The 23341-nt window shown below is 42.6% G+C and overlaps 1 protein-coding gene and 1 non-coding gene across 3 annotated transcripts; both read left to right on the forward strand.

The window, feature by feature from the left end:
• Positions 1-8900: 8900 nt before the first annotated feature.
• trnav-uac (transfer RNA valine (anticodon UAC)) lies at positions 8901-8973 on the forward strand. The gene has a single exon. It is a non-coding gene; the product is annotated as a tRNA-Val (tRNA).
• A 2736-nt stretch (positions 8974-11709) lies between these two features.
• Positions 11710-23334, forward strand: cstf2 (cleavage stimulation factor, 3' pre-RNA, subunit 2). 2 transcript variants are annotated; one of them, XM_072395435.1, is made up of 14 exons: positions 11710-11850; positions 12087-12165; positions 12383-12552; positions 12643-12779; positions 13977-14096; positions 14244-14366; positions 15915-16026; positions 18263-18322; positions 20804-20903; positions 21467-21666; positions 22257-22381; positions 22687-22761; positions 22929-23083; positions 23182-23334. In XM_072395435.1, the coding sequence occupies exons 1-13, from the start codon at positions 11754-11756 to the stop codon at positions 23052-23054; spliced, it is 1524 nt and encodes a 507-aa protein (XP_072251536.1). In that variant the 5' UTR covers positions 11710-11753; the 3' UTR covers positions 23055-23083; positions 23182-23334. The 2 variants fall into 2 exon arrangements, with proteins under 2 accessions (XP_072251536.1, XP_072251537.1); XM_072395436.1 differs by lacking the exon at positions 18263-18322 and having other exon boundaries at positions 11712-11850.
• The last annotated feature ends 7 nt before the right edge of the window (positions 23335-23341 follow it).

Below are 23341 nucleotides of genomic sequence, written 5' to 3' on the forward strand. Positions count from 1 at the left end.
TTTTCCCAGATTATAAATTCTGCCTGTACATATGGGCCTTTTTAAAAGATTTGCACCGTTTGCGATAGATGGGACAGTTAAGAATAAGCGTAGTTTCACTAAATCTACAACCGAGACACTCATCAGTGAAATGGAGAAACAGGAAATACGTTTTATATGGTGATCTCAGTTCTGTAATGACAAACCGACTTAAAACTGCTGAGTTTGGAGAAAATAAAAAAAAGAAGCTATCAGCTCTGGTAGTTCAAAGCAAACAACCCTGCAGAGGTAAAAGAGAACATGGTTGGACTGTAAACCAGCAGCCAAAACACGCATCAGCTCTTACAAACACATCAGGGATACAGCAGAGGACCAACAACTCCTGTTTATCTGCAACCAATGAACACAGAACACGTGTGGCGGTGTTCAGGAGGGAGACAGAGATGGATCAGGGTATGTCTAAAAAAGCCACGCAGAAGCCTACATGAGACAACTGCCACTGTGTGTAAGCACCAACAACCACTGCAAACAAGAGCATACTGTGAAAACTGATGATGAACAAAATCAGAAAAATAAACCACAGAAGGAGCTCTCTTTTGTTTTATGGTTAAATGATGTGGCCTCATTTCCATTTCTGACCCATATCAGGGATACACTGCTATAAAGATCTGAAGAATGCGTGAGGTGCGCATCTTCTCACCACACATTCTTCCTTTAAAAGTGCCAGTCTGTGTGGAGGAAAAGCTGTGCCCGTGGTTTCTGTGTGTATGCATGAATCTGGCCCTGTGTAGTTGTTGTCCCGTTCTCTGCATGGCCCAACATTTGCAGAGTAAGTTGGTCCACGAGCTCGACGGCCAAGTTTAAAAATGAGACACCCAAAGTGCAGCAACAGCACAACACAAATTATCCAGGGACAGATGTAGAGCCTCAGCACATCTGTCTGCAAAATTCGTAAAAGAGGGATTATCTAATTGGTCTTCAGAAGATCCTGAAATTATGACAAAATTCAATACAGCCTGAAGCAGTGCAAAGGGAGAGCTGCTATTTGCTGACTTCAGGGATCACAATTAGGTCAAGTTCACAGAAACTGAGTTTGTAACCTGACTTTTAGAAAGGACATAATATGTGTGCAGTTGAGCTGTGTCGACCAGTTACTTTAAATCGACATGTATTGCCATACATTTATGTACTTTTTTTCATCCAACCATCCATTTTCTGCCACTTATCCGGGTCGAGGGGATTCTCAAGACCTCCCTCCTCCCAGCCACCACCTCTCGCTCTTCCAGGGTGATCTGCCCCCAGGCCTCGTCCTGGTAGGACATGTTCGACACACCTCAGCTGTGAGGTTTCTGGAAGGCATCCTGAGCAGATGCCCGTACCACCTCTGCTGGGTCCTTTCGATGTAGAGGAGCAGCGACTCTACTCTGAGTATGACCGTGCTCCTCACCCTATCCCTAAGGAGGAGCGCAGCGACCCCGTCAGAGGAATCAATTACTGATTAAAGCTTTGCAAAGAATTCACAGAAATACTAAACTGCTGTTTTATTTTAAAGGAAGGGGTGTAAAGCTGCCCACTATCGAACGTTAACGCATCAAATCTGTGTGAATCTTGCCTATCGGATGTACTATCTAAAACAGTCACATTTTAAAATAAATTCCTGTTCAACCTGTGAGGTTTTTCATTTAAAAGGGGCAGTTCGGTAACTCTTTAAATTGTCTGTGTGTGACCAATGCATCTTCGGAAATGTGGTCAGTTTTACTTTAGTTGATTTAAATGAAAATGTTAAATTTTCAGTTAAGAGCACAGGAGCTGCTATAGAGAACATAAAAAGTCTCCTCTTCTTCAACTGTCCAGCTCTGATGGAGTCTGTCCGTTCATCTCCTCCTGCCCTCTTCAACTCTCTCCAGTCCCGGCCATAAAAAGGCTGCATTCATAGCCAAAACTGAATTAAATTTCTCCTTTTATGGTCTTATGATTAGGCTCGATACTAAAAATCCTGTTATGTACTAACCTGTTTTGGATGTGCTCAGACAGATCAAATATTTGAACAGTTATTTATGATGATATCTGCTTCTATAGTTCAGCTACAGCCATTTTTCCAGTTTTGCACATTTTGTTTTATCAACTATTGCCATCTTTAGGTCATTAGTGCATTGTAAGGTAGTTCATCTTGCTGAGCTTCTTATTAGCACGCTTTTTTAATTAACATCTATTCTTCTAACCATTTGCTGTAAAATGACTATCCTACATCTTATGAATACAGTTCTGCCTTGAAAACACTACTACAAAAACTGCTGCTGTGTCCTCCAGCACCACTTTCACCTCTTTGCCTTTGAATAAACGTTCTAATATCTGCAACATATACGAGCTACCACTTGATATCAGTCATCAGTGTTCGTGCTTTCTTTCTCCCTTTGTTGCAGTGCGCAATCTGAGCGCATGCCAGGCAGATGCTTCTTGTTCATAACACAGAGAAACTGAAACAAAGACCTGCTTGCATTTTTAAGCAAACATATATTACTGATTTCAGGGGTTTGATGCAGCTTTTTCCGTCTTGACAGCCGGTGGAATCCAGAAAACTTTTGGGGCAGCACCCCCAGGCTTAACTACGCCTATGCGATGAAGGTGGAGAGCACCTCTGCCATTTGAACTCAAATGCAGTCTAATTATTCATAGCATGTTGGGGATTCTGATCGAATCTGTCACAAGGCCAACCAGCTTATAGATGTTTTCAAGAAGAGAGTCCAACAGCTACACCAGTGGCTTCTTGGAAGTCAAAATTAGACGATCGTTACTTAAAACGGATAATATTTTGAAACCAAAATGGACCTTCTTTCCGTCGTGTTCTGTAATTCTTTCTTAATCTAATTAAGCTGTGACCATTTACATACAGTTATGTAAGGTTTTAATTTAACTCAACAAGACTTCATTAGTCCCCAAAGGGAAACTTTACAGCTGCAGTATTAATCATTATTAAAGATAAACTATTTTAATAGATAACAAAATAAAATATAAATCAGCTGACGAACATGTAGAGTTGAAGTGTAGCAGAGAAGAAGGTTTGGTAGAAATCATCAGAAGTTGCCATCAGTGTGTTTTTTTTAGCTTCGCAACAACTTAGCTGCCAAGAACACATGCAGCACAGGCAGCTAACACAAGTGAACTCTCTCAATAGACTACATGGACAGGAACTCACAGCCAACAGTTCAACATCTGGGGTGCAGAGACGCTTCCGTTCAGTGACATGTTCAGGATTACATAATCTGTTGTTAGCAAGCTCTGTAATCCTCCTCCTTCTCTGTTACCTCTCTGTCTGCCCGTATAGACTTAAAGCTGAGGAGAGAAATGATAGAGTTGTTCCTGCAGCAGGTCCTGCCTTCCTGATATTCCTGTTGTGTCATCATCAGGGGTTCAGTCTTGCCCATTTATCTGCCACTGATCTCACACTTGCTATGATGATCAAGGTAAGAAATGGTTTAACCCTCTTTCACCTTTTTCTCCATTTTGTTTCATGCTCTTCATCGAAAGCGTCCGCTCTTGAACTCATCTTGATTTGGGGTCTTATTCTAGGCATTACTTGGGCTTTGGAAAGCTCAGTTAGCTGCTCCAACAGGTTAACAGCTTTGCTGTTGCCGTGGTTATGATTCATAACGGACGGGAAAAACTGCCGGCAGAAATCCTACCAGCAGCACAGCATCCGCACCAGCATAGAAAAATGTTTCAGAAATGGGTGTTTTCACAGAAAAAAGCCCAGTAGAAAATGTCAAGAAGATACAGAGAAAGACACGATATGTTCAGAGCTGATGCAGAAGGCTGCCTCTAGGGGAGCGTCATTCAGGACCTGTCCAGAGTGAACCACACCTCTCGCCCAATGATAGCAGATAGGCTTTAGCCTCCCAGCGATCCTGAATTGGATTAAGCGGATATAGAAAATGGATGGATTGATGGATGGATGGCTGTACGTATCATATTGTGTGAATAATTGATACTGCTTCCACCCAAATATAGAGAGTAAGAAACAGCAAGGTCTGCTAATCAAATGCCCTAAATGAATTCAAATGTGAGCACCTCCGTGCTGTGGGTCTGCAGCATTCAGGTGTGTGTGAACACAATGCCAAGGAGGAAAGACATCAGCAGTGATCTTAGAGAAGCAACTGTTGCTGCCCATCAATCTGGGAGAAGTGATAAGATTATTTTCAAACTACTATCATCATCATTCATTCGTCATTCTACAGTGAGAGAGATTATTCACAAGTGGAAAACATGCAAGACAGCGGTCAATCCTCCCAGGAGTGGACAGTCCAGTAAGTCCACCCAAAGGTCAGGCTGTGTAATGCTCAGAGAGACTGGAAAACAAAACCCCAAGAGCTACATGTCAGACTCTACAGGCCTCAGTTAGCATGTTCAATTCTAATGTTCACGACAGTACAGTTAGAAAATGACTGAACAAGGATGGCTTGTTTGAAAGTGTTGCAGGAGAAAATGTATTCTTGCAAGACAAGACTTTGGACAGATGAGACCAAAGTGGATATGTTTGGTCATACTGCACAGCACCATGTTTGGAGAAAACCAAACGGTATATCAGCACAAACGCTGCATACTAACTGTCAAGTGCGTGGTGGAGGGCTGAGGGTTTGGGCTTAATTCGCAGCCACAGGACCTGGACACCTTGCAGTCATTGAGTTGACCATGATCTCCTCTGTATACCAAAGTATAGTGGTATGATAGTGGAATACAAGCAATACAACCTGCACCTTTTCCCCTGGTGGATTTCTATTGGTTGATATAAGTGCACTGTATATATTTCAATCTTAATATATATTTGGAAGGCAGCAGGAAGGTTCCCAGTTCAAACGAGAAGCGAGTCGTCCAGTGTGGAGTCGTCTGACAGTCTAAAGATATGTTGATTCTTATCGGTGGTTCTGAATTGACTGTACGAGTGTGATGAACAACCTGGCCAGGGTGTGCTCCACCACCCATCCCATGACAGCTCAGTTAGACTTCAATCCGCCCCGCTACCCTAAACAGGATAAAGCATTTATATGGAGGACATGTTCTGAAGATGGCTGCACAATATCATGCGAATGTATCGCTATCGGAAAATTAAACTTATGCAGAGAATTCAATGTGAATAAGCTGTTAACGACAGACCCTGTATTTCCTGTGTAAATAAAAATCTATGCCCAGGCACACAACTGAGAGCTATGGTCATTCTGCAGTAGGTTGGGGCATCTAGTAGCAAACCAAAACAACAGAATGATTTGATGCCCAGCCGTCTCATGGGCTGTTGAAAGCTGTTGAAATAAGAAGATGAAGCTGGAAAGATGAAACACTTAAGCTGTAGAGAAAACTTCACTCAAATCTCACGCTTATCCGTCTACATTTATAACCACCCAGCTTCACTAGAATTAGATTAAAAGATGAAGAAAATTTTAAAATGCTGGTTGGGTTTAGATAATAACATAAATTGGTAACGGTTAAAAAACGATCATGGTTTGGCCTAAAATACACTCTTTACACAATGCAACCGTCACTCACATGGACACCATTTTGCTGGTTACCCTGGTTTCATGTAAACACAACACATTATAACAAAACATGGTCACTTCCTGGTTGGCTTGAGGCAGTGACATCACTTGGTTAGGGTTAGAAATCAAAACTACTTGGGAGGGTTAGAAAACGATCGTGTTTAAATTGTTCTTTTTACAAAGCCGCTGCAGAGCCATGGATGCCATTTTTACCCTTTGCACGCAGTCATTATCACGACTATTAGAGCTCGCATATTGTTTGAACGCAGTTTTGACTGTATATGCCTACTTGCTTGAACAAATGCCACATAGCCAGTCTCACTATTTAATGTGTCATCAGACGACATTAAATTAAATCAGAAAACCTTAAAACGTGGGGTTATTCTGCCTCTGATTTTTCGACTGATTTCCTAAAACAAGGTAAACACAAATAATTGAAAGTTATCGTGAAAAACTCAGAAGCAACATGATGAATACTCTGGCCAGTCAGGATAATCTACAGACCTGTCATTGGAAACACTCGTCTCTCCACTGATGGAACAGACCGAATGGAAACTGTTGACAGTGACGTGTGAGGATTATCCTGAGTAACTGGGACACTGCAGCTGAATTTTTAAAATGACATTTTTTACTTTTTCATAAGCACCAAGGAAACTACATTTACCCACTTTCTAACAAAGAGGGATCTGAATTATCAGAAGGAGATAAGAGGCACGTAAAGCTGAAATGACCTGTGTGGGCAGACCCACAGGTTTGTGTAAAGCTGATAACTTTACCATCGCACTCATGATCCACTGTCTGAAACAGTTCGGTGGTGATTCCTGTGTTATTTCCAAGAAAGAAGAGACAGATGGGACCGAAGAGCACACTCCGTATGTGAATTTCACTAATAGAAATGATCAGCACGAGCAGGACAGACTCTCTACAGAGTCATTCGAATAGCAAGTGTGACGATAAAACAGCCATCAAAATGGCCTCAGGTGTTAAACAGGAAATGGCTGCCAAGTTAAAACGGGAGAGACAGCAAACAGTTGTGTTATGTTAGCAAAAACTGATATTTGAGTGTGAGTTTGAGTGTGTTGGCCAGAAAATATATCAAAGAGGGGGATTTGGGAAATTGTGATGGGCGCGTAGCATTTTTTTCTGATATTTTATGGAACAGATCAAATTCAAGCAAATAAAAAGTCATGAGATTATCTGTGAATAAAAACAAAATACAGATGCGAGTCTAAACATTTACAGAGGGATTCAAGCCGCCTCAAGGAATTTGACCTCTCAGATATTTGACTTCTCAGATATTTATCATCAGCGTCTCGGATGTTAATTACTTTCTCAGGTTTCTGGTTTGTGCAGCGTTAGGATGCATTTTGAAGGATGCATTTTGAAAAGAAGCCCAAGTCAATCAAATTCTACATTAAAGTACCTCATGGCTCTGTGACTTTAAAGATTTCAAAAGTCCTAGGAGACGTGCCTGCGAAGCAGCCCTAGACTATCACAAAACTGGAAGCCTTTTGTACAAAAAATGGGCAAAATTTCACAAAACTAGACACAAAAGACTTAGCTGCCTACAAAAATCTTCTATAATCTGATACCTTACAAAGTGTGCTAAGTTCAGACTCGTCCTTTTTTTGTTATTTTCATCGAAACTGTAAAAGATGGAGATACAAAAGCGACCTTGTCATCTTTAAATCTATGCCTTTTGGAAATGAGGCAGTATTTTACACACTTTGCCATCCATAGTAAACTTTATTTCTAACATTAAGTTTCCTTATCATCTTATTTTCAACGTGTGAGCCTGCTTAATAGTCTGAACATGACACTGGACTGACTTCAAGTTTAATACGAATAGGTCGGATCAATTCAGGCTCTGTTGGATAGATCGAGCCGGACTTGAATTCTGTTCTGCGCACGCATGAATTTGTCTTTCAGTTCTGGCCCGCGTGCTGGAGGTGTGCCATTGTACCCCATATGATAAACAGATGCAGCAGTCATCCCCATATTTCTGAGCTCAGCCTTACTGCCCCTCTCTGGCTAAAAATGGACAAATAATGCTAAAGACAGGCATTTCCATTTGGTGTAGGACTATGACTATCTCCTTGCTAGCAGACAAAGTAAATTCAAAGACAGGATTTTAAAAACTGACTATAGCCCCCTCAGTAAAAAATAAAAACTGATTGTTGCATCAGCCACAGACAAATGCTCTCAAATCCCAAAATGTTTGCCTATTCAAATTAAGATCAACTAGAACTATATTCTTATCTATTATCATTATCCCTTTTTCACCTTTAATATTCTTATCTTTTCTATATATTTGTATTTTATTCTGTGTTCTCTTTCCTATTGGTTGCAAGTATAAAAACACATTTCACTGTACACTGCATGTGACAAATAAAACTTAAAATCTTAATTGTGCAAAATTAAGCAGAACTCTGTGACTGCCTTCAACATTCAGTTTTGAACTCTCTCCTGCAGTGACAACAGCTGGAAAGCTCACAGATAGGACAGCAAGTGCCCTGCAGGAGCAAGAGAAGTAAGTGACTTAAGCTAATAGGAAAAAATATCCGTGGTTATATCCAAAAACACACTTGCACGTGCAGACAGGCCTCAGTAACACATTTAAGAGATCAAATGTTTGTTATTTTGCTTCTATAAATGTCACACACAACCAGCGGTGTGTAATGTTCAAACTTTTAAGGTGTGCTGTGTATCTGCTGTGAAATATTAAACATAAACAACACACTTTCGTTGACTAAATAGCAGTGTTCAGACTCCATATTTTTTGTTAAGCACTGAAGGTATGTCTGTAAATGGGAGATTTTTTTCTCAATAAATGTGGTAATCAGAAACTTTAATGCCTAATGTGTGAACTGTCACTCATTTTTAGTCTTACTCCACCATATGTGTATAATTTTGTTTGTTATATTTTACATTACAGCAAGCTGTAAGATGCAACAATTGTGTCCCTTTTTTAATATTTGAAAGCGGAAGTTGGAATGTGTGCACACTTCATCAATGCTAGCTGGAAAGGTAAAAAATAGACTCTTTGATGCATCACCTGCTGTATCGTTAGTCCCAGAAAGAGGGACCAATGAAGGCGATTCTCAGTTCATAGACGTCAGTTCGGCTGTCGGATGATAGCTACCATTATGTGGAATCAGCCACAGAAGCAAGCCGTCCCAAGAGGGCTCCACTCTCCACTGGAAGTGAACAGGAGATGGGTTATAAGCGCATCGGAAGCGGCAGTAGAGGGCGATACAGGGCGGCGCAGTGACTATCTGCGGACTGTCCCCGCCGTCATTCTTCTTTCATATTCTTCTTTCAGCGGTTACCCCGAGAGAGTAAACACCGTTTACCAACTGTTAAAATCATATATACTGACGAACGCCGATACGCGGTTCCATAGTGTAGCGGTTATCACGTCTGCTTTACACGCAGAAGGTCCTGGGTTCGAGCCCCAGTGGAACCACGTGTTCCTTTTCAGTCGAGAAATGCTCAGCAATTCTGTTAAAAGTTCTTAATAATTATTCGACCCTATAATACATTGGAGCGTCAAAAGCGAAGGTAATTGTTTGTGGAAACCCCTTTGAAAGTGAATACAAGTCCTCTGAACACCTTTATCTCTGCAAAAACGATGTTAAGTTTAAATAAAAAATTCCAGAGTCATCAATTGATCTATATGTTTTTCTTGAGGATGTAAACTACAATGTATTTAAACTTAACTGCAGAAGTATTACAAACACATTTGAACATGACCATTCAGCTACATCACAACAACAATGATAAAAAACAAAAATTAAACTTTTTGACTTTCCTAAATGTTTAACTTGTGGAAGATCTGTTGAATTGGAAAGCATGAAAGTGTGTAAGTGGCCAGTGAAGTAACCACGGAGGGCGTGTTTTCTGTGATTTCTGTGTAATGTTTGCAAAAGCTGTTATCCCACCTTATACCACCATGTCCCCTCTGTTCTTTCAGGAAGAAAAACTGCTACAGCAGGTGGTACTTAAATCATCAACAAAAATCTGTAATCAACCATTTTGGTAAATGAGGAAAGCAAGAGGGGCGAAAAAAATAGGCCACAAAAAGATTATAGAAGCGTTTGATTGATTGCATACAACAAAACAGGTGAGAGCAGTTTTGACAAATAAAAGCAGGAATACGGGCAAATGATTTTCTGAGATCTGAAGCATTTAAACATGTTCGTTTCCAAGAAAAACAGCCACAGGTGTACTCACTGCAGCTTCTCAAACATATTCATTCAAAGCTTTTCTTGGAATTTTCATGCTGAGCGTCTGTGATTTTGGACAGAAAAAAGATGTAAATCATGATTTACTTAATCCACAATATGATCTGAACATTTCGTGGTGGCAGCCCTAATAATTCACATTGCACAGGCTTTTGCTGGTGTGTTCTCTCTGCATAGCTGTTTCTTTAGTGTACTATTTAGTGTACTATAGGAGCTTGAACTGTTAGGCATTCTTATTAGTTTGTGGGGTTAACTTAAAGAGCAGATGATTAGGAGATGTAAATATACCATGGTGTGTTGTCCTGTAACTCACTCCAAGCTTTCATCCTTCCAGCACACAGGGTCTCTACAACCATCAACTAAACCAAATATCAGTTTAAGATCATGTTCATACTATTTATACACATGTAACTACAGGGAAAATTCAATTCATTTGATTGCAGCAAACTATCTTCAGATAATCCTGACAAAAATACCAAATCAGCCACATAACTTACAACAGTACCGATGCAAACCATTATCAGGTGTTTGTGTGGGCACTGCTCATTAGCCTCCTGATTTAACTGTCACATTCCTGTCCACATTTCATACATTTTTAGTCACCCTCTACTCTTAAGATTAGGTTTTAGGCACTACTTACTGATAAAATGTATAGTTGGGGCTGGCCCAGATAACCATCCCACTGCTGAGGCACTCCCCAAAATGCACTGGGGGAACCTCCCCTCTGCTCTCCTCTCCCACTCTCTGTAGTTTGAGCTTTTTCTCTTCTTGTACCTTCCTGCAGGTCATTTCTGGTACCACAGCTACATGTTTGTGATCTGCTGTTACGCACCTCACCGGCCTGCCTGGTGTCCACAGTGTGTTGCGGTTTTCCGTCTCTCCCTTGCTGGCCCTTTTTTCTCCACTCGCTGTCCCTGGTCGAAACAGATGGCTGCCCTCCCTGAGTCTGGTTCTGCCAGACATCCCTACCTGTGAAAAACTCAGTTTCTTTCTCGCCTGCTGCCAAGCGCTTCGGCAACAGGAATCGCTGGGTTCTTTCTGTAAAGTGCCCTCTGAGATTGCTGTGAATTAGCATTGTGTATGTTACATTGATCTGGCCTATTTTCATTCGTATTTAGATGGTAACCCTAAGAATGAAAAGGGATCCAAATGACGGGGACTAAGAAGATTCAACCTGTAGTTGGACGTTAAATGTTTGTTTCTGTTGATCACAGCTTAACCAAATGTTTAACATTTTATTTTAAATGATAGGGCTTTGTGATAGCAGTTTTTTTTTCAATAAATTATGATTTTGCAACTCTATTTACCAAACTTTCAACATCTGTATTTATTTGTTTGTTTATATACAGTACATTACCTGTCCTTTATAAGGAATAGGCGTGTGACAATTCAGGTCCACCAGCCACCCCAACTTGTGTTTAAAAGTCCAGCAGGTTTACGGCAAGCGTGGGTAAATGTTTGCACTGTAATTAATTAATCAACTCAATTTCTGTGAAGGATGGGGGGTCCACATGTGTTAACCGTTAACGAACAACAGTCTCCTGATATTATCTACGGCACTTTAAAACAACACGAGCTACCTAAGAAACAGCTTTAGAGCAAACATGCTTGTTGAGACATACTCACCAAATCTTTTGTTGAAGACAAACTGGATACCCGGGAGTCTGCTCGGTTGGTTTACTTTTAACTTAATTAACTCTTTGTGACCTGCCATATTTTGCGCTGTGAGGATCAGCGGAACTCAACGAGCGGCGTCACCTTAACAACAGCGCCACCTGTTTTCCGTCGGACTGCGCAGACCGTTATTCCGCTGCAGCCTTCTTCGCTTCAGCGCGCGTGTTGCTCATTGCTAGTTAATTGTAAATTAAATAAAAAGCACAAAGTGAAATCTGTCAACAGCTTAAGAAAGGTCGCGTTGTTGGTGTTTGAATGGGCCCCCTTTCCACAAACGGATGTTGTCTTCCACTGATATCCTGGTGTCACATTCATTACTGTCCCCAAAATGGCGAACGTCGCTACCGCCGCCGCGGTTGCTGCTGCAGCGGCTGCCGCCGCAAATAGAGACCCAGCTGTTGATCGGTCGCTACGATCAGTGTTTGGTAAGTCTGTTGTCAATACTTGCCAAAACGGAGGTTGTTTCATCCTTTGGGTTTATGATAAGTCGATAAACAGCTTGCAAGCATACATGTCCGGCTAGTGTTGCTGTTAGCTTGGCAACGAGGAAACAAAACTTAAAGCTAACCAATCTGGAAAATAAGCAACGAACTCTTAATGAATATGTGTTTTTTCTATTTGTGTCATTGCGTTATTTGTGAATATCTAATAACTATTTCAGTGGGAAACATCCCGTATGAAGCCACAGAGGAACAACTGAAAGACATATTTTCTGAAGTAGGACTTGTTGTCAGCTTCAGGTAAGTGAAGGAGGGAACTGTTCAGTTTTTGGTTTGCCTGCATTTGATTTTGTAAGACTTTCCCATCTCAAACGAGTACTTAAGCTTACACATATTTTTATGCATTTACCTTTCATAATAAAATTACATGTTTTAATAGTGTTTTCCAGCATTTTTGTTTTACTCGGCTCCCATCATGTGGACGTTATCATGCTCACATGTGACCCCTTGTTCTCAGGTTAGTGTATGACAGGGAGACGGGGAAGCCAAAGGGATATGGCTTCTGTGAATATCAAGACCAGGAGACGGCCCTTAGTGCCATGCGAAACTTGAACGGGAGAGAGTTCAGTGGTCGGGCTCTCAGAGTTGACAACGCAGCCAGTGAGAAGAATAAAGAAGAACTCAAAAGTAAGAATTACTCCTATCATTTTTTTTTCAATCTAAGGTTTTGTTTTTGATTTGACTGAGAGATGTAACAGCCCTATTTGTCTCGGTTAGGTTTGGGAACAGGAGCCCCCATTATCGAGTCTCCTTATGGAGATAACGTTCAGCCTGAGGAGGCCCCAGAGTCCATCAGCAGGGCTGTGGCCAGTCTGCCACCTGAGCAGATGTTTGAGCTGATGAAACAGATGAAGGTAGGCTGCTTATGGCATCTGTATGAGCTCCTCCTGACTGGTTTTATTGTCTTTTTCTGATAGATGGAAGTAGTGTTGCAAAGAGGTGCATTTACAAGAACAAGAACAATCCCAACTAATGTTAAATGAGCAGTTATTGTCCAATCCTCAGTGTTTTGAATCCACTTCTGGATCAGCTCAATCCATGGTCTTTTATGAGCTTGCTTCAAACACTGCTGTACATGCAGCCACATAGTACATATATGTAGTAGATTTCTGTTTACAGGTTTTGAAATATGAGCAAAAAAATTAATGAGGACCCCCCCCCCCCCCCCCTTTTTTTTTTTTCCCTCCCTTAATTAATGAGGATTTTAAGGCTGTAGTTTCTTTTATTCTTCTTGGGTATTTTCGAAAAAAACTGCCATTTTCAGTGCATTTTGGCCTTTCGCCTACGTTCAAGCACAGTTTTGGGCTCTCTACTTGTAGATCAGGAGAACTGTAGGTTTTTGGTAACTGGGACACAGAAAGACCCCCCCCCCTCTCACTTCTCACTGCTCGTTTTTACTTGAATCGTCATGCTTTTGCATCACATGTCTGTCACAACAAAGCAACCAGCCATCTGCCTCCTGTTTACTCTTGCATGCTCACAGCAGGTGTATGTGAGCAATCCCATCATATCAGTGTTCAGGTGTGTTGATATCAGTGGCCATTATGTCTGAAAAATGTTTAGACCAGGCATTCGTCTTTGGGAGCGATGGGGATGAATACTCCTCTGTCTGAATCGCCTCCAGTCTGTCGCTACATGCAGGTTCTCCTCATTCCCTTTCATTTACAGACACTGGGCTGAGCAGCCCGTCTGTCTCGGCTCTGCCAGACACGCCTTATCTTTGTGCAGCTGACAGTCTGCTTCATTAAGCTTCAACAAGCACCACACTGCAGACATTTTCCAGCCAGCTGGGAGCGTGTTTGTTGCACCAAAAACTATATATCAAAGGGAGCGTGGTAATCGGCGAGTGTGTTTGAGCTCTGGTCCCCATGCAGGTCTTTGTCTACTGTTTCGTTTTAACGATGCGACTTTGGTTCATTATGGACTTGTATGAGAAGCATAATTGAGTGGCAAAGGTTGATGTGATCTGCTGTAGTTGATGAGGAACCTGTAGTTTTGTTTTTTTTCTAATTTCTGACCTCGGTTCTGATTTGTGAACAATTTCTCTCCAGCTGTGTGTTCAGAACAGTCCCCAGGAGGCGAGGAACATGCTGCTGCAGAACCCTCAGCTGGCCTACGCTCTGCTTCAGGCTCAGGTGGTCATGCGAATTGTTGACCCTGAGATAGCCTTGGTAAGAACGAACAGATTGGTCAAATCTTAACATTTATCTGGAGCGCGGTTCACTAGAATATTTTTCATTGATATGAATGAATCCCTGCACTTCGGAACCAAACCAATGTCTCCCCCTCCCCCCCACCCCATTTTAATCGGTGGACAGAAAATGCTCCACCGTCAAACTCCAGTCCAGCCTCTGATTCCCAGCGGGCAGGGTGGAGGCGCACCGCCCGTCAATCCTCCTCCAGCACAGCCCAGCGTGCCGGTGTCTCAGCCACAGCCTGTGGTAAGTACAGCAGACCTTCATTCTCTAACAGGGATGTGCTTCTCGGCCCTTTTCAGTCTTAATTCTCTTCCCCGCGCTTCGGTGTTCAGCCTAAACGGATTACAGCTACGCGAGGGCAGAACAAAATGAAAAACCGTGCACACAAGCAACTGAATTAAGTTGCTGATATCAGTATCCAGTTGCTTGGTGGTCGTGATACATTTCTGTATGACAAAATGATCCCTTTTGCCATGAAATTACAAAAAAAAAAAAGACCTGCTTAGATATGAATACTGATCAGTGTTTGAGAGTGATGCTGCCGTCTGTGGACCGACAACGTGTTCCAGAGGGGGCTGAAGATAGAAAGATCTAATGAACTAAAACCTGCTCTGTGTGCTCAAGCTCCTCCGTTTTAGAGCCCTTTTGATGTAAGTGAATGAAGAAAAAAGGAAAATATTTAGACTGAATTATATGACTGCACCTGGGAAAAAAAAACCCAAAGGAGTCCAAGTTTAAAGGAAAACCAAGATAAAGTGCATTTTTACACATGCAGCGCAGCCCTGAAGTTTTTCAGACTGTTGGGGCTGCGTGTGAGAATGCAAAGCTCCACATCAAACACACCAGACTCTCTCATGCCGAGTCTGGAAAACCTCGGAATACGTTCACTTGTGAATAAAGCAGGTAATTCTCTTGTTCTGCTTGTCTGCATGAAGCTTTCTTTCTCCTTCAGTCCTGCTGCAGTTGGTGAAGCCGTCCTCGACATCCTGTTCACGAAAAAATGTTTGGTTTTTTTTGTTTTTTTTTTTGCGAAGGTGCTCCCAGACTTTCCTAACGACATTCTCGAGTGTTCGTGTGTGTTCTGCTAGCAGAACGGATTCAATACACCTTCACATTTATGCCGCAAGTGTGTGTGCAACTCCTCTGGAGGGATGGAGCACCATTTTTCCAAAGAATATGTATCGGAGACATTATGTGTGGTTTTAGAGGTGATGGAGAGAAGCCTAACATGGATATCAGGTGTCTAAGTTGGTTGAGATCTGATAATTGTTAAGGTCAGGTCTTACAGATTGATGTGATATAATATTGTTTTTTTTCATACTCGTCAAATCATCCAGTGACCCCTAATGTCTAATTAATCAGAGAACTGTCTCACTGGAACAGATCAGCCTTATCAGAATACAAATCTTTTATGTCAGGATAACAACAACAGAGCAGATTTGCATTGATTTTTCCATCAAAAGGGTAAATAGACCTGAACCGTGTCATTAAAACGCCCCCCCCCCCCACTGAAGATCAGATCCCCTCGCTGAAGGGCTGAAGGGTTTATGTTTATCCTTCGATTTGTCTGTATCTGTATCCTCTCTTTATACTTCACGTCTTCGATCATTACTGAAGTTAATTAGAGAACCACAGGGGCCACACAGTCTGACGGACATAACGTGTTCGTTTTGTCCATCAGGCCTGCTCAGCTCCTGGTAAAGACAGAGAGAAGAGAACAAAAGGAACGAGAAGACAGGCTTATTTGTGCTTGGTATTGTTATTTGAAGCTTAACTTTGTCTTCTGATCAGCCTGGAATGCATGTCAACGGAGCGCCCCAGCTGATGCAGCCCTCCAACATGGGTGTTGTGCCCGGACCGGTGCCCGGACCAGGACCTGTACAAGGACCAGTTGGACCTCCAGGTAGTCGCCACCCCTTTGTTTTTTGTTTTTGTTTTTTCTGTTAGACATTTAGCTCAGCATGTAGCACAGCAATTAGCAGATTATTGCACGTCTGTATGCAAACTGTCTTGTTTTTAGTGCAGTACGTAAACTTATTTTGATCTGTTTCCAAAATAAATTTGGCCTAAAACTTCTATGTTTTCTCCAGTGGATTCACAGTATTCAGACCCCTCGTTTTAAATGGATTAAACTGCCATTTGTGTAAATGAATCTAAACTCTTGAACACCTAATGTGTGCAGATACGCTTTTTGAAATGATTGCAAAGCTGCCGAATCTGTCTTGTTTGAATACGTAATCGGGCTTTGTTGTTTTTGCTTCAAATTCTTTTATTGATCCTTTCGATGTGTTGGAAACTTCAAGTAACTGGACGTAGTGTATAAGGCTCACCTCTGCCTGGAAGTCTGTGCTCAGACTTGTTGGATCCAAACCACATTTGGAGGTGGCGTGGCTCTCTACAGGTGCATGTTAGAGCAGGCACTCTGGCCTCTCTAAACGTATTTCAGTGTCTTCTGCAACATTCATTGATGGCGTCAAATCCAGAGCGACCGCTGTGCTGAAGATAATCTTAGAGGGCACGGTGGAAGACGGCGGCAGAAGTAAAAGTCTCTGATAGCACTTTGTGGGGAATTTTAGATACGAGCAAATTTGGAAGCAGCTTACTGCCCTTAAGCATTATTACCAGTGTAGCTTTGTTACTAATTCATACAGCGTTACCATGGTAATCCACACAGATAGGTTGGCTGTAACCAGCTTGGACATCCCGGCAAAGTGTTACAAAGCACCAGAGTGATGCAGGAGGTCTGTGGCCTCGGTGAATGTGCAGGTAAAATATGTTTTGAACCCCGCAAATTCTCCTTAAAAATAGCTGGAAGCCGTTTTTTTTTTTACATTACTGTAGAAAAAAGAAAGTACACCCCTCTTTCATTTATGATATGAATTGAGAGCATAAGAAGCAACCAGATACTTTGAATCAAATGCACTTCATTTATAGATCATCAGCAGGTGTGAGCAGCTCGATAAAAGCGCAGGTTTTGTTAGATTGTGGCATTCAGGTGTGTGTGAACACAATGCCAAGGAGGGAAGACATCAGCAGTGAGATTAGTACTGCCCATTAGTCTGGGAAGAGGTACAGGGTCCTTTCCAAACTACTGAATCCATCATTCTACCGTGAGAAAGATTATTCACAAGTGGAAAATATCCAACAGCTGGCAATCCTCCCAGGAGTGGATGTCCCAGCAAGTTCACCCAAAGGTCAGACTGAGCAATGCTCAGAGTGACTGTAAAACAAACCCCAGGAGCTGCATCTCAGACTCTACAGGCTGCAGTTAGCATGTTAAATGTTAAAGTTTATGACGTGTGGACCAATGTGCACCAAAATGGATGTGCACAGCATTATCGGCCCAAACACCGCCCACTGTCAAGCACGGTGGTGGAAGGATGATGATTTGGGCTCGTTTTGCAGCCACAGAACCTGGACACCTTGTAGTCACCATGAACTCCTCTGTGTACCAAAATATTCAAATGTGAGGCCAGATAAAGCTTGGCGGAAACTGGGTCATGAAACAGGACAACGACCCCAAACACAGCAGCAAACCTTTTTTTTTTTGGTTTGTTTTTTCCATGTCCTCACAAGTAAAACTTTAGAATTGAAAGGGGGCGTACTTTCTTTTTCTAGAAAAAGATCGGGTGGTCTGTAAAGTTGATTCTTGAGCAGAACTTGTTTTGCTCTTATCAGACTGGAGAATAATTTCCTTTTGCTCTGCTAGTTGTTTCAATGAAATGAAACTCGAAGCAGAAAATAAAAACTGTAACACGGTAAAACATGACAAAACAGGCAAAGGGGTCGGAATACTTTCGGAATCCACTTTACATGTAAGGCTTGCACGTGTCATGGCTCATTGGGATCACTAGATGTCACCAGAGCCATTAGTGGATGCTCTCCATGAGTAATGTTATCAGTTTGACTGTTGAGGGTCTGTCGCAGCAACACATTTTTACTCTACATATTTCAAAGATAAGCATAAAAAGTTTAGACCGTATGCTGTCTGTCTGACTATCCTCCACTGTTGAAATGCCACCCCTCCCTAGCCCTGTGTGTCCTCGTGCGTGCATGCAATGATTTCATTAGCGCCCAAATGCTGCTTTGCTCTCTTGAGTCTTGTGTCTCCTGTTCTTCTCACTTTAATGCCGTCTCAGGAAACCTTCAGCATTCTCCCACAGGATCGGCTGGTCCAGCTGCTATCGAGCGGCCTCAAGGTATCACTGTACTCCCCGAGTTCACTTCTCCAGCCAGGAGTGGCACTCCCCAAATGTACTGCCCATCTTGGATTTGGTGTCAGTTTTCCAGTGTTTTTCGGCTGCATGTTTGAGCCATTTACCATCGCACATTCAGTCCGTAGAGTTGTTATCCAGCCTGTTTATGTGTAGATCGTAACATCAGAGCAACATCCCAACCTCAGCAGGTTTTTTTTTAAGAATATTGCAGTGAGTAAATAGTAAGAAGTGAAAGTACTGAAAGTAGTGTGTTTTAGGACTAATGTGGCTTTAATCTGGACCTCCAGTTTTTACTCAGAGATGAGTAAAAGAAGCCCAGATGCCATCAGGGAAAACGAAAATATGCTTGTCTGTGTGACCGTAAGACAAGGCTCAATGTGGTCAACTTGACGGAGAGCACGTGAAGAGGGGGAAGTGGATGAATTTTCATGCAGATTGCAGTGTTTGAAATCATGAGATGGGACATCGGCTTCATCAGAGGATGCAAAGGGTTCATCTTGATATTCGGCTGAAATTAAAAAAGATAATCCTCCAGTAAGTGCTCTGGTTTTGAGGTTAGTTTGCAGAGTGTGATGTGTTACGTGGACTGCAGGAGATCCTCTGCTCAACTCTCGCTGGTGTCTTGGATGTTGAGGCCACATGTTCTGTTTTTAGCCGCGGTGCTGTTGCCATGGCTCTGTTGGAAAATTTGGGTCAGTGTTGGTTCTCCCTCATAATGGTGTGCGTGCCCGCAGACTTGGTGGTTTCCACACCGGACAAAATCAAACGGGGCCTTTTGTTTCAGGAGTGAGACGAGATGAGATATCGTTCCGAAAATGTGATCGAGGACATTTGCGTGTTGCGGTTTCACACGACTCCCACTTCTTTTCGGATCGAGTTGAAGCGGGAAGGTGTTGTTGCTGGGATGTTGAAAGGTCTTGATTCACCCCTCATTTCTTTATATTTTGCTTCCATGGAGCCAGACTTTGCTTTAATCATTTAATGTGATCTTGAGCGGTAGTTTCCCAGGCTTTCTGAAGGTTTTTTTCTAAAAGGTTTTTCTATGGACATTGACTGCTTTTCTTGTTTGTTAAGCCACTTCAGGCTGATTTATGAATTATTCAAACATAAGAAAGGTGCCCAACTCTTCAAGCGCTGAACCAGTGTCGTGTCTGCACAAAACAGACACTTTAATAGCAGCCCGACACATCACAAGAGTGCCAACGATAACATGGGCATTAAATGGCATTTTTGCACCAACGAGCTGATTCCTAGATCAGCTTGCTGTTCACAGAAAACACTGTGAGAGCATCTCGGCATGGCGGGAAATAAACCAGACAAATGTCAGGCCAAAAAATTTGCAGACCTCAACATTATTGAAGCAGCCAACATCCAAAGAAGAGCTTTGAAATGTCCTTCAAGACATCAGAGAACTATTCCTGAAGACTAATTAAAGAAAAGAAAGCTTGTCCAAGAGGGTTCAGACCAAATATTGACTTTGAAGCCCATTTTGTTGCCTTTTATATACATATACATTGTCCCGGTAATAAATAAAGAAATGGAGGGTGGCTCAGGAGATTTGACACAGCGACAGAGAGGAGGCGCTGGTTTATAAAAGTGCTGCTTATAGGTTCAACAGGAATGTTGCTGTTTAGTAATCTGGTCTGGTGTTCGTCAGCACAAGTTGTTACAAACGCATTAGAAAAACTTGTTTATTTCCATAATGGTGTTACGCTGACAGCGGCCCAGGGTTCTTAATCCCCTCGGTTTCCTCTGAAGGCTCGTTTTAGCAGGGGTGTAACCGAACCGATGACTAACGTCACCTGATCAGAAGAGGCTTTCCGTCGTTCTGCAGACACGGTAAATGACCCACATTTGCACAAAATGAATCAAAGTTGAAGAGAAACCAACTATTTCTTTGCTCCCATTAAAGCAGATTTGAATTATATTTCCTGTCAAAGAAACGCATGCGCCTGACTTTTACACTGGGATGGCATCACTCGAGATCGTTCAATCTGCTGTAAGATATTCATTTAACATAACTGAACACTAAGGCGCCCGTCGCTCTTTATCGTCTCTCTGCCTCCCGTCCGCCATGCTCTCATGACCACATAACTCCAGAGTTACAGGACTTCAGTCTGGTTTCTGTGTGTGTGTGTGTTGGAGCGTGTTTGTCTTGTACATGCAGGCTTTTGTTAGTGGTGGATGTGTTCCCCTTCATTTAGCTTTTTTTTTGGTGTCCACACCCTGATGTCTCCCTGTGTGTTGTGACGACTTTAAGGAGTCCCGAAACGACTCTGTCAGTCTGAAGTATTCATCCCGAACAAACACTCACCTTTTTTTTTAAAGGTGTGTGTTAGCCTGGAATTTCAGCCTATTCAGAGTTGCCACCTGACATCTTGACAGATTAGTCATGACATGTTTTCTGGCCTGTGAATGTGTGTGTGTGTGTGTTCTGATTGAACGTGTGATTCCTCCTCGCAGGACCAGGTGGTATCCCCCCCAGAGGGCTGCTGGGAGATGGTCCCAACGACCCCAGAGGAGGGACCCTGCTGTCTGTCACCGGAGAGGTCATAGACCCAAAGTAAGATGTTCACCTGCTTCACTATTAATGGAACAGGTGCGGCTGTAAGGAGTGTCCCTTTGAGCCAATCCTCAAAACCAGTGGTGAAACCAGTGTGATTTAACACTACAGAGGCCAGAAATCCAAGGGAGGCAGAGCTTCTGTCAGATACGTAAGGCTGCTAGTGCATCTGTTTAAGTAGCAAACGAGACTGAACTGTAATCGCAGTCTGGTTTCATGCTGCTCAAGTAGGTTCTCGCATAACAGAAGGACACAGTAAAGGAGACGACAGCAGGCTGGCTGTGGCTGCTCCTTTCTGCTCCATTACTCCCATGAATATAAAGAATGATCAGCTGTTTTTGTTCTCCACAAGTACTAAAAAGCCACACTGTTTGGCCTGTTGAACACTTTTAATGTGTAGCAGCAGTCGGAAAAGCTTTTTCCTGCCACGTTACATAAGTCCCGAATGACGGACTCTGTCGTGAAAAAAAGCCACTTTCATGCCACAACCCTCGAAACCTGTATTTGCCAGATTAGCCTCGACAAGCAATAAGTCCCCTGTCTGTGTGTGTGTTTGCATTTAGCCGGGCCTACATGGCAGCTCCGCCGCCTCACCAAGCCGCACCTGTACACATGCCACAGATGGGAAGTGGGCCCCCTCCAGATATGAGAGGGCCTCCAATGGACATGAGGGGCCCACCGATGGGTGAACCACGAAACATGATGGTTGACCCAAGAGGGCCCCCGATGATGGAGCCCCGAGGGCCGCCGATGGAATCTAGAGGTAGCTCCTCAAATAAAGATGAACAATTTATATATATATATATATATATAAATATATATATATATATATACACACACACACAGTATAATGCACAGCGAAGGCTGTCATGGTTATGACATTTTAGGAGATGTTTGTCATCCAAATAATTGCCATTAACAGAGTAATTGTCTTTCTTTCCTTATATTTATGCTGCTATTCTAGGATAAGCCTATTGATTCGTATATAATTCACCTGATATGACGGGTGGCACAGGATGACACCATTAAATCTACCAGTTTTGTCAGTTTCACCCCTCTGTCATTAAAACATGCGGTCCAAAGAAGGTACTCAGTCAAACGTAAACAGCTTGTTGCACTCGTTTGGGTTCGGTCCAATGTGCGAGGTACCAGGTAAAGATGAGGCTGTTTTCATTCAGACATTTTGTAAGATGGATTGATTGGAAAATGTGCCATTTCAAACCAATCACACAGCCAAAATGAGGATGCTGATTAAGAATAGAACGCTGAAATAAAAACAGTCATTAAAAGGAACGAAAACACTCCGTTGATGAATTCAGTCTACAGTGAGGTGTGATTTGTTTCCTTCTTCAGGCCGTGACCCCAGGGCGATGGATGCTCGTGGGCCAGTGGCAGGCCAGAGGGTTCCCATGGCAGCAGCAATGCAAGGTCCCGTCCCACACAACATGGGTCCTAACGCTCCTCCACCTGCAAGACCGGTAACATCTGCTTCTCATGTCTTCATGCCAGCTGTTTGGTTGTATTCTTTCTATCATATTTATTGTTGTTTTTATTAGATTATTTTTCGTTTTTTTCTACTGACCATTTTAGTCTTTTATATGATGTTGATGACTTCCCACAATATGAAAAAAATCATTGTCAGTTTTATTCTATTTGGAGAGAATGGGCATAAGGTATTATTGTACTAAAGTTTGACATGTGACTGAGGTCTAAAGCCTGTGCACACTGCTCAGATGGTTAATTCCTTATGGTCAGTGAGAGCTCGGTGTGTTTTGTCTTTTAGGGTCCTGGTGTTGCCCCATCAGGAGGAGGCTTCAGTCCAGGGCAGAGTCAGGTGTCCACACAGGACCAGGAGAAGGTGGGTTTCGCTTCATCTGCCCGGAGAGAAGGAATTTACTGACTGTCTGAGCTGTTATCAGAACCGCAGCTGGTGAAGTTTTAACACCAGCTCTCTGATTCTACCAGTCTACAAATATTACCAAACTTTCACCTCCCCAAAATGACATTCTTTCTGTCCCTCTTCAGGCTGCCCTGATCATGCAGGTCCTGCAGCTGACCCCAGAACAGATCGCCATGTTGCCCCCGGAGCAGCGACAGAGCATCCTCATACTCAAAGAGCAGATTCAGAAGACCGCCAGTGGTGCACCGTGACAGTGTGACGAAATACTGAGAAGGCAGAGGTGTAGTTTCTATTCAGTTCTCCTCCCAACATTGTTCTGTTGTCATTGAGCAACTTTGTTATCTCTGTTGCGTTTCCCATGCCTTTCCATTATGTCAGGACGTGCAGGCTGCCCCTCCCCGATCCAGCTGCTTGAGCGGACCCGAAGGCGGCTCATGTTAACTCGGAAATATTGTAGTTTTGTTTTTGTTTTGTATGAAAGAGTGAGGTTGAGCCAAGCCGGTACAAAATTAAGCAGAATTTTTAAGAGGATGATGCT

The sequence above is a fragment of the Leuresthes tenuis genome, unplaced genomic scaffold (assembly GCF_036924035.1).
Source record: "Leuresthes tenuis unplaced genomic scaffold, fLeuTen1.0.hap1 SCAF_11, whole genome shotgun sequence".
Lineage (NCBI taxonomy): Eukaryota > Metazoa > Chordata > Actinopteri > Atheriniformes > Atherinopsidae > Leuresthes > Leuresthes tenuis.

Bases quoted from the DNA above. Each gene is read 5' to 3' on its own strand.
- cstf2 (XM_072395435.1), top strand. From the start codon at position 11,754: ATGGCGAACGTCGCTACCGCCGCCGCGGTTGCTGCTGCAGCGGCTGCC. The intron at 11,851-12,086 runs GTAAGTCTGTTG...TAACTATTTCAG, and splicing joins GTCGCTACGATCAGTGTTTG to TGGGAAACATCCCGTATGAA. The intron at 20,904-21,466 runs GTAAGATGTTCA...GTTTGCATTTAG, and splicing joins GGAGAGGTCATAGACCCAAA to CCGGGCCTACATGGCAGCTC.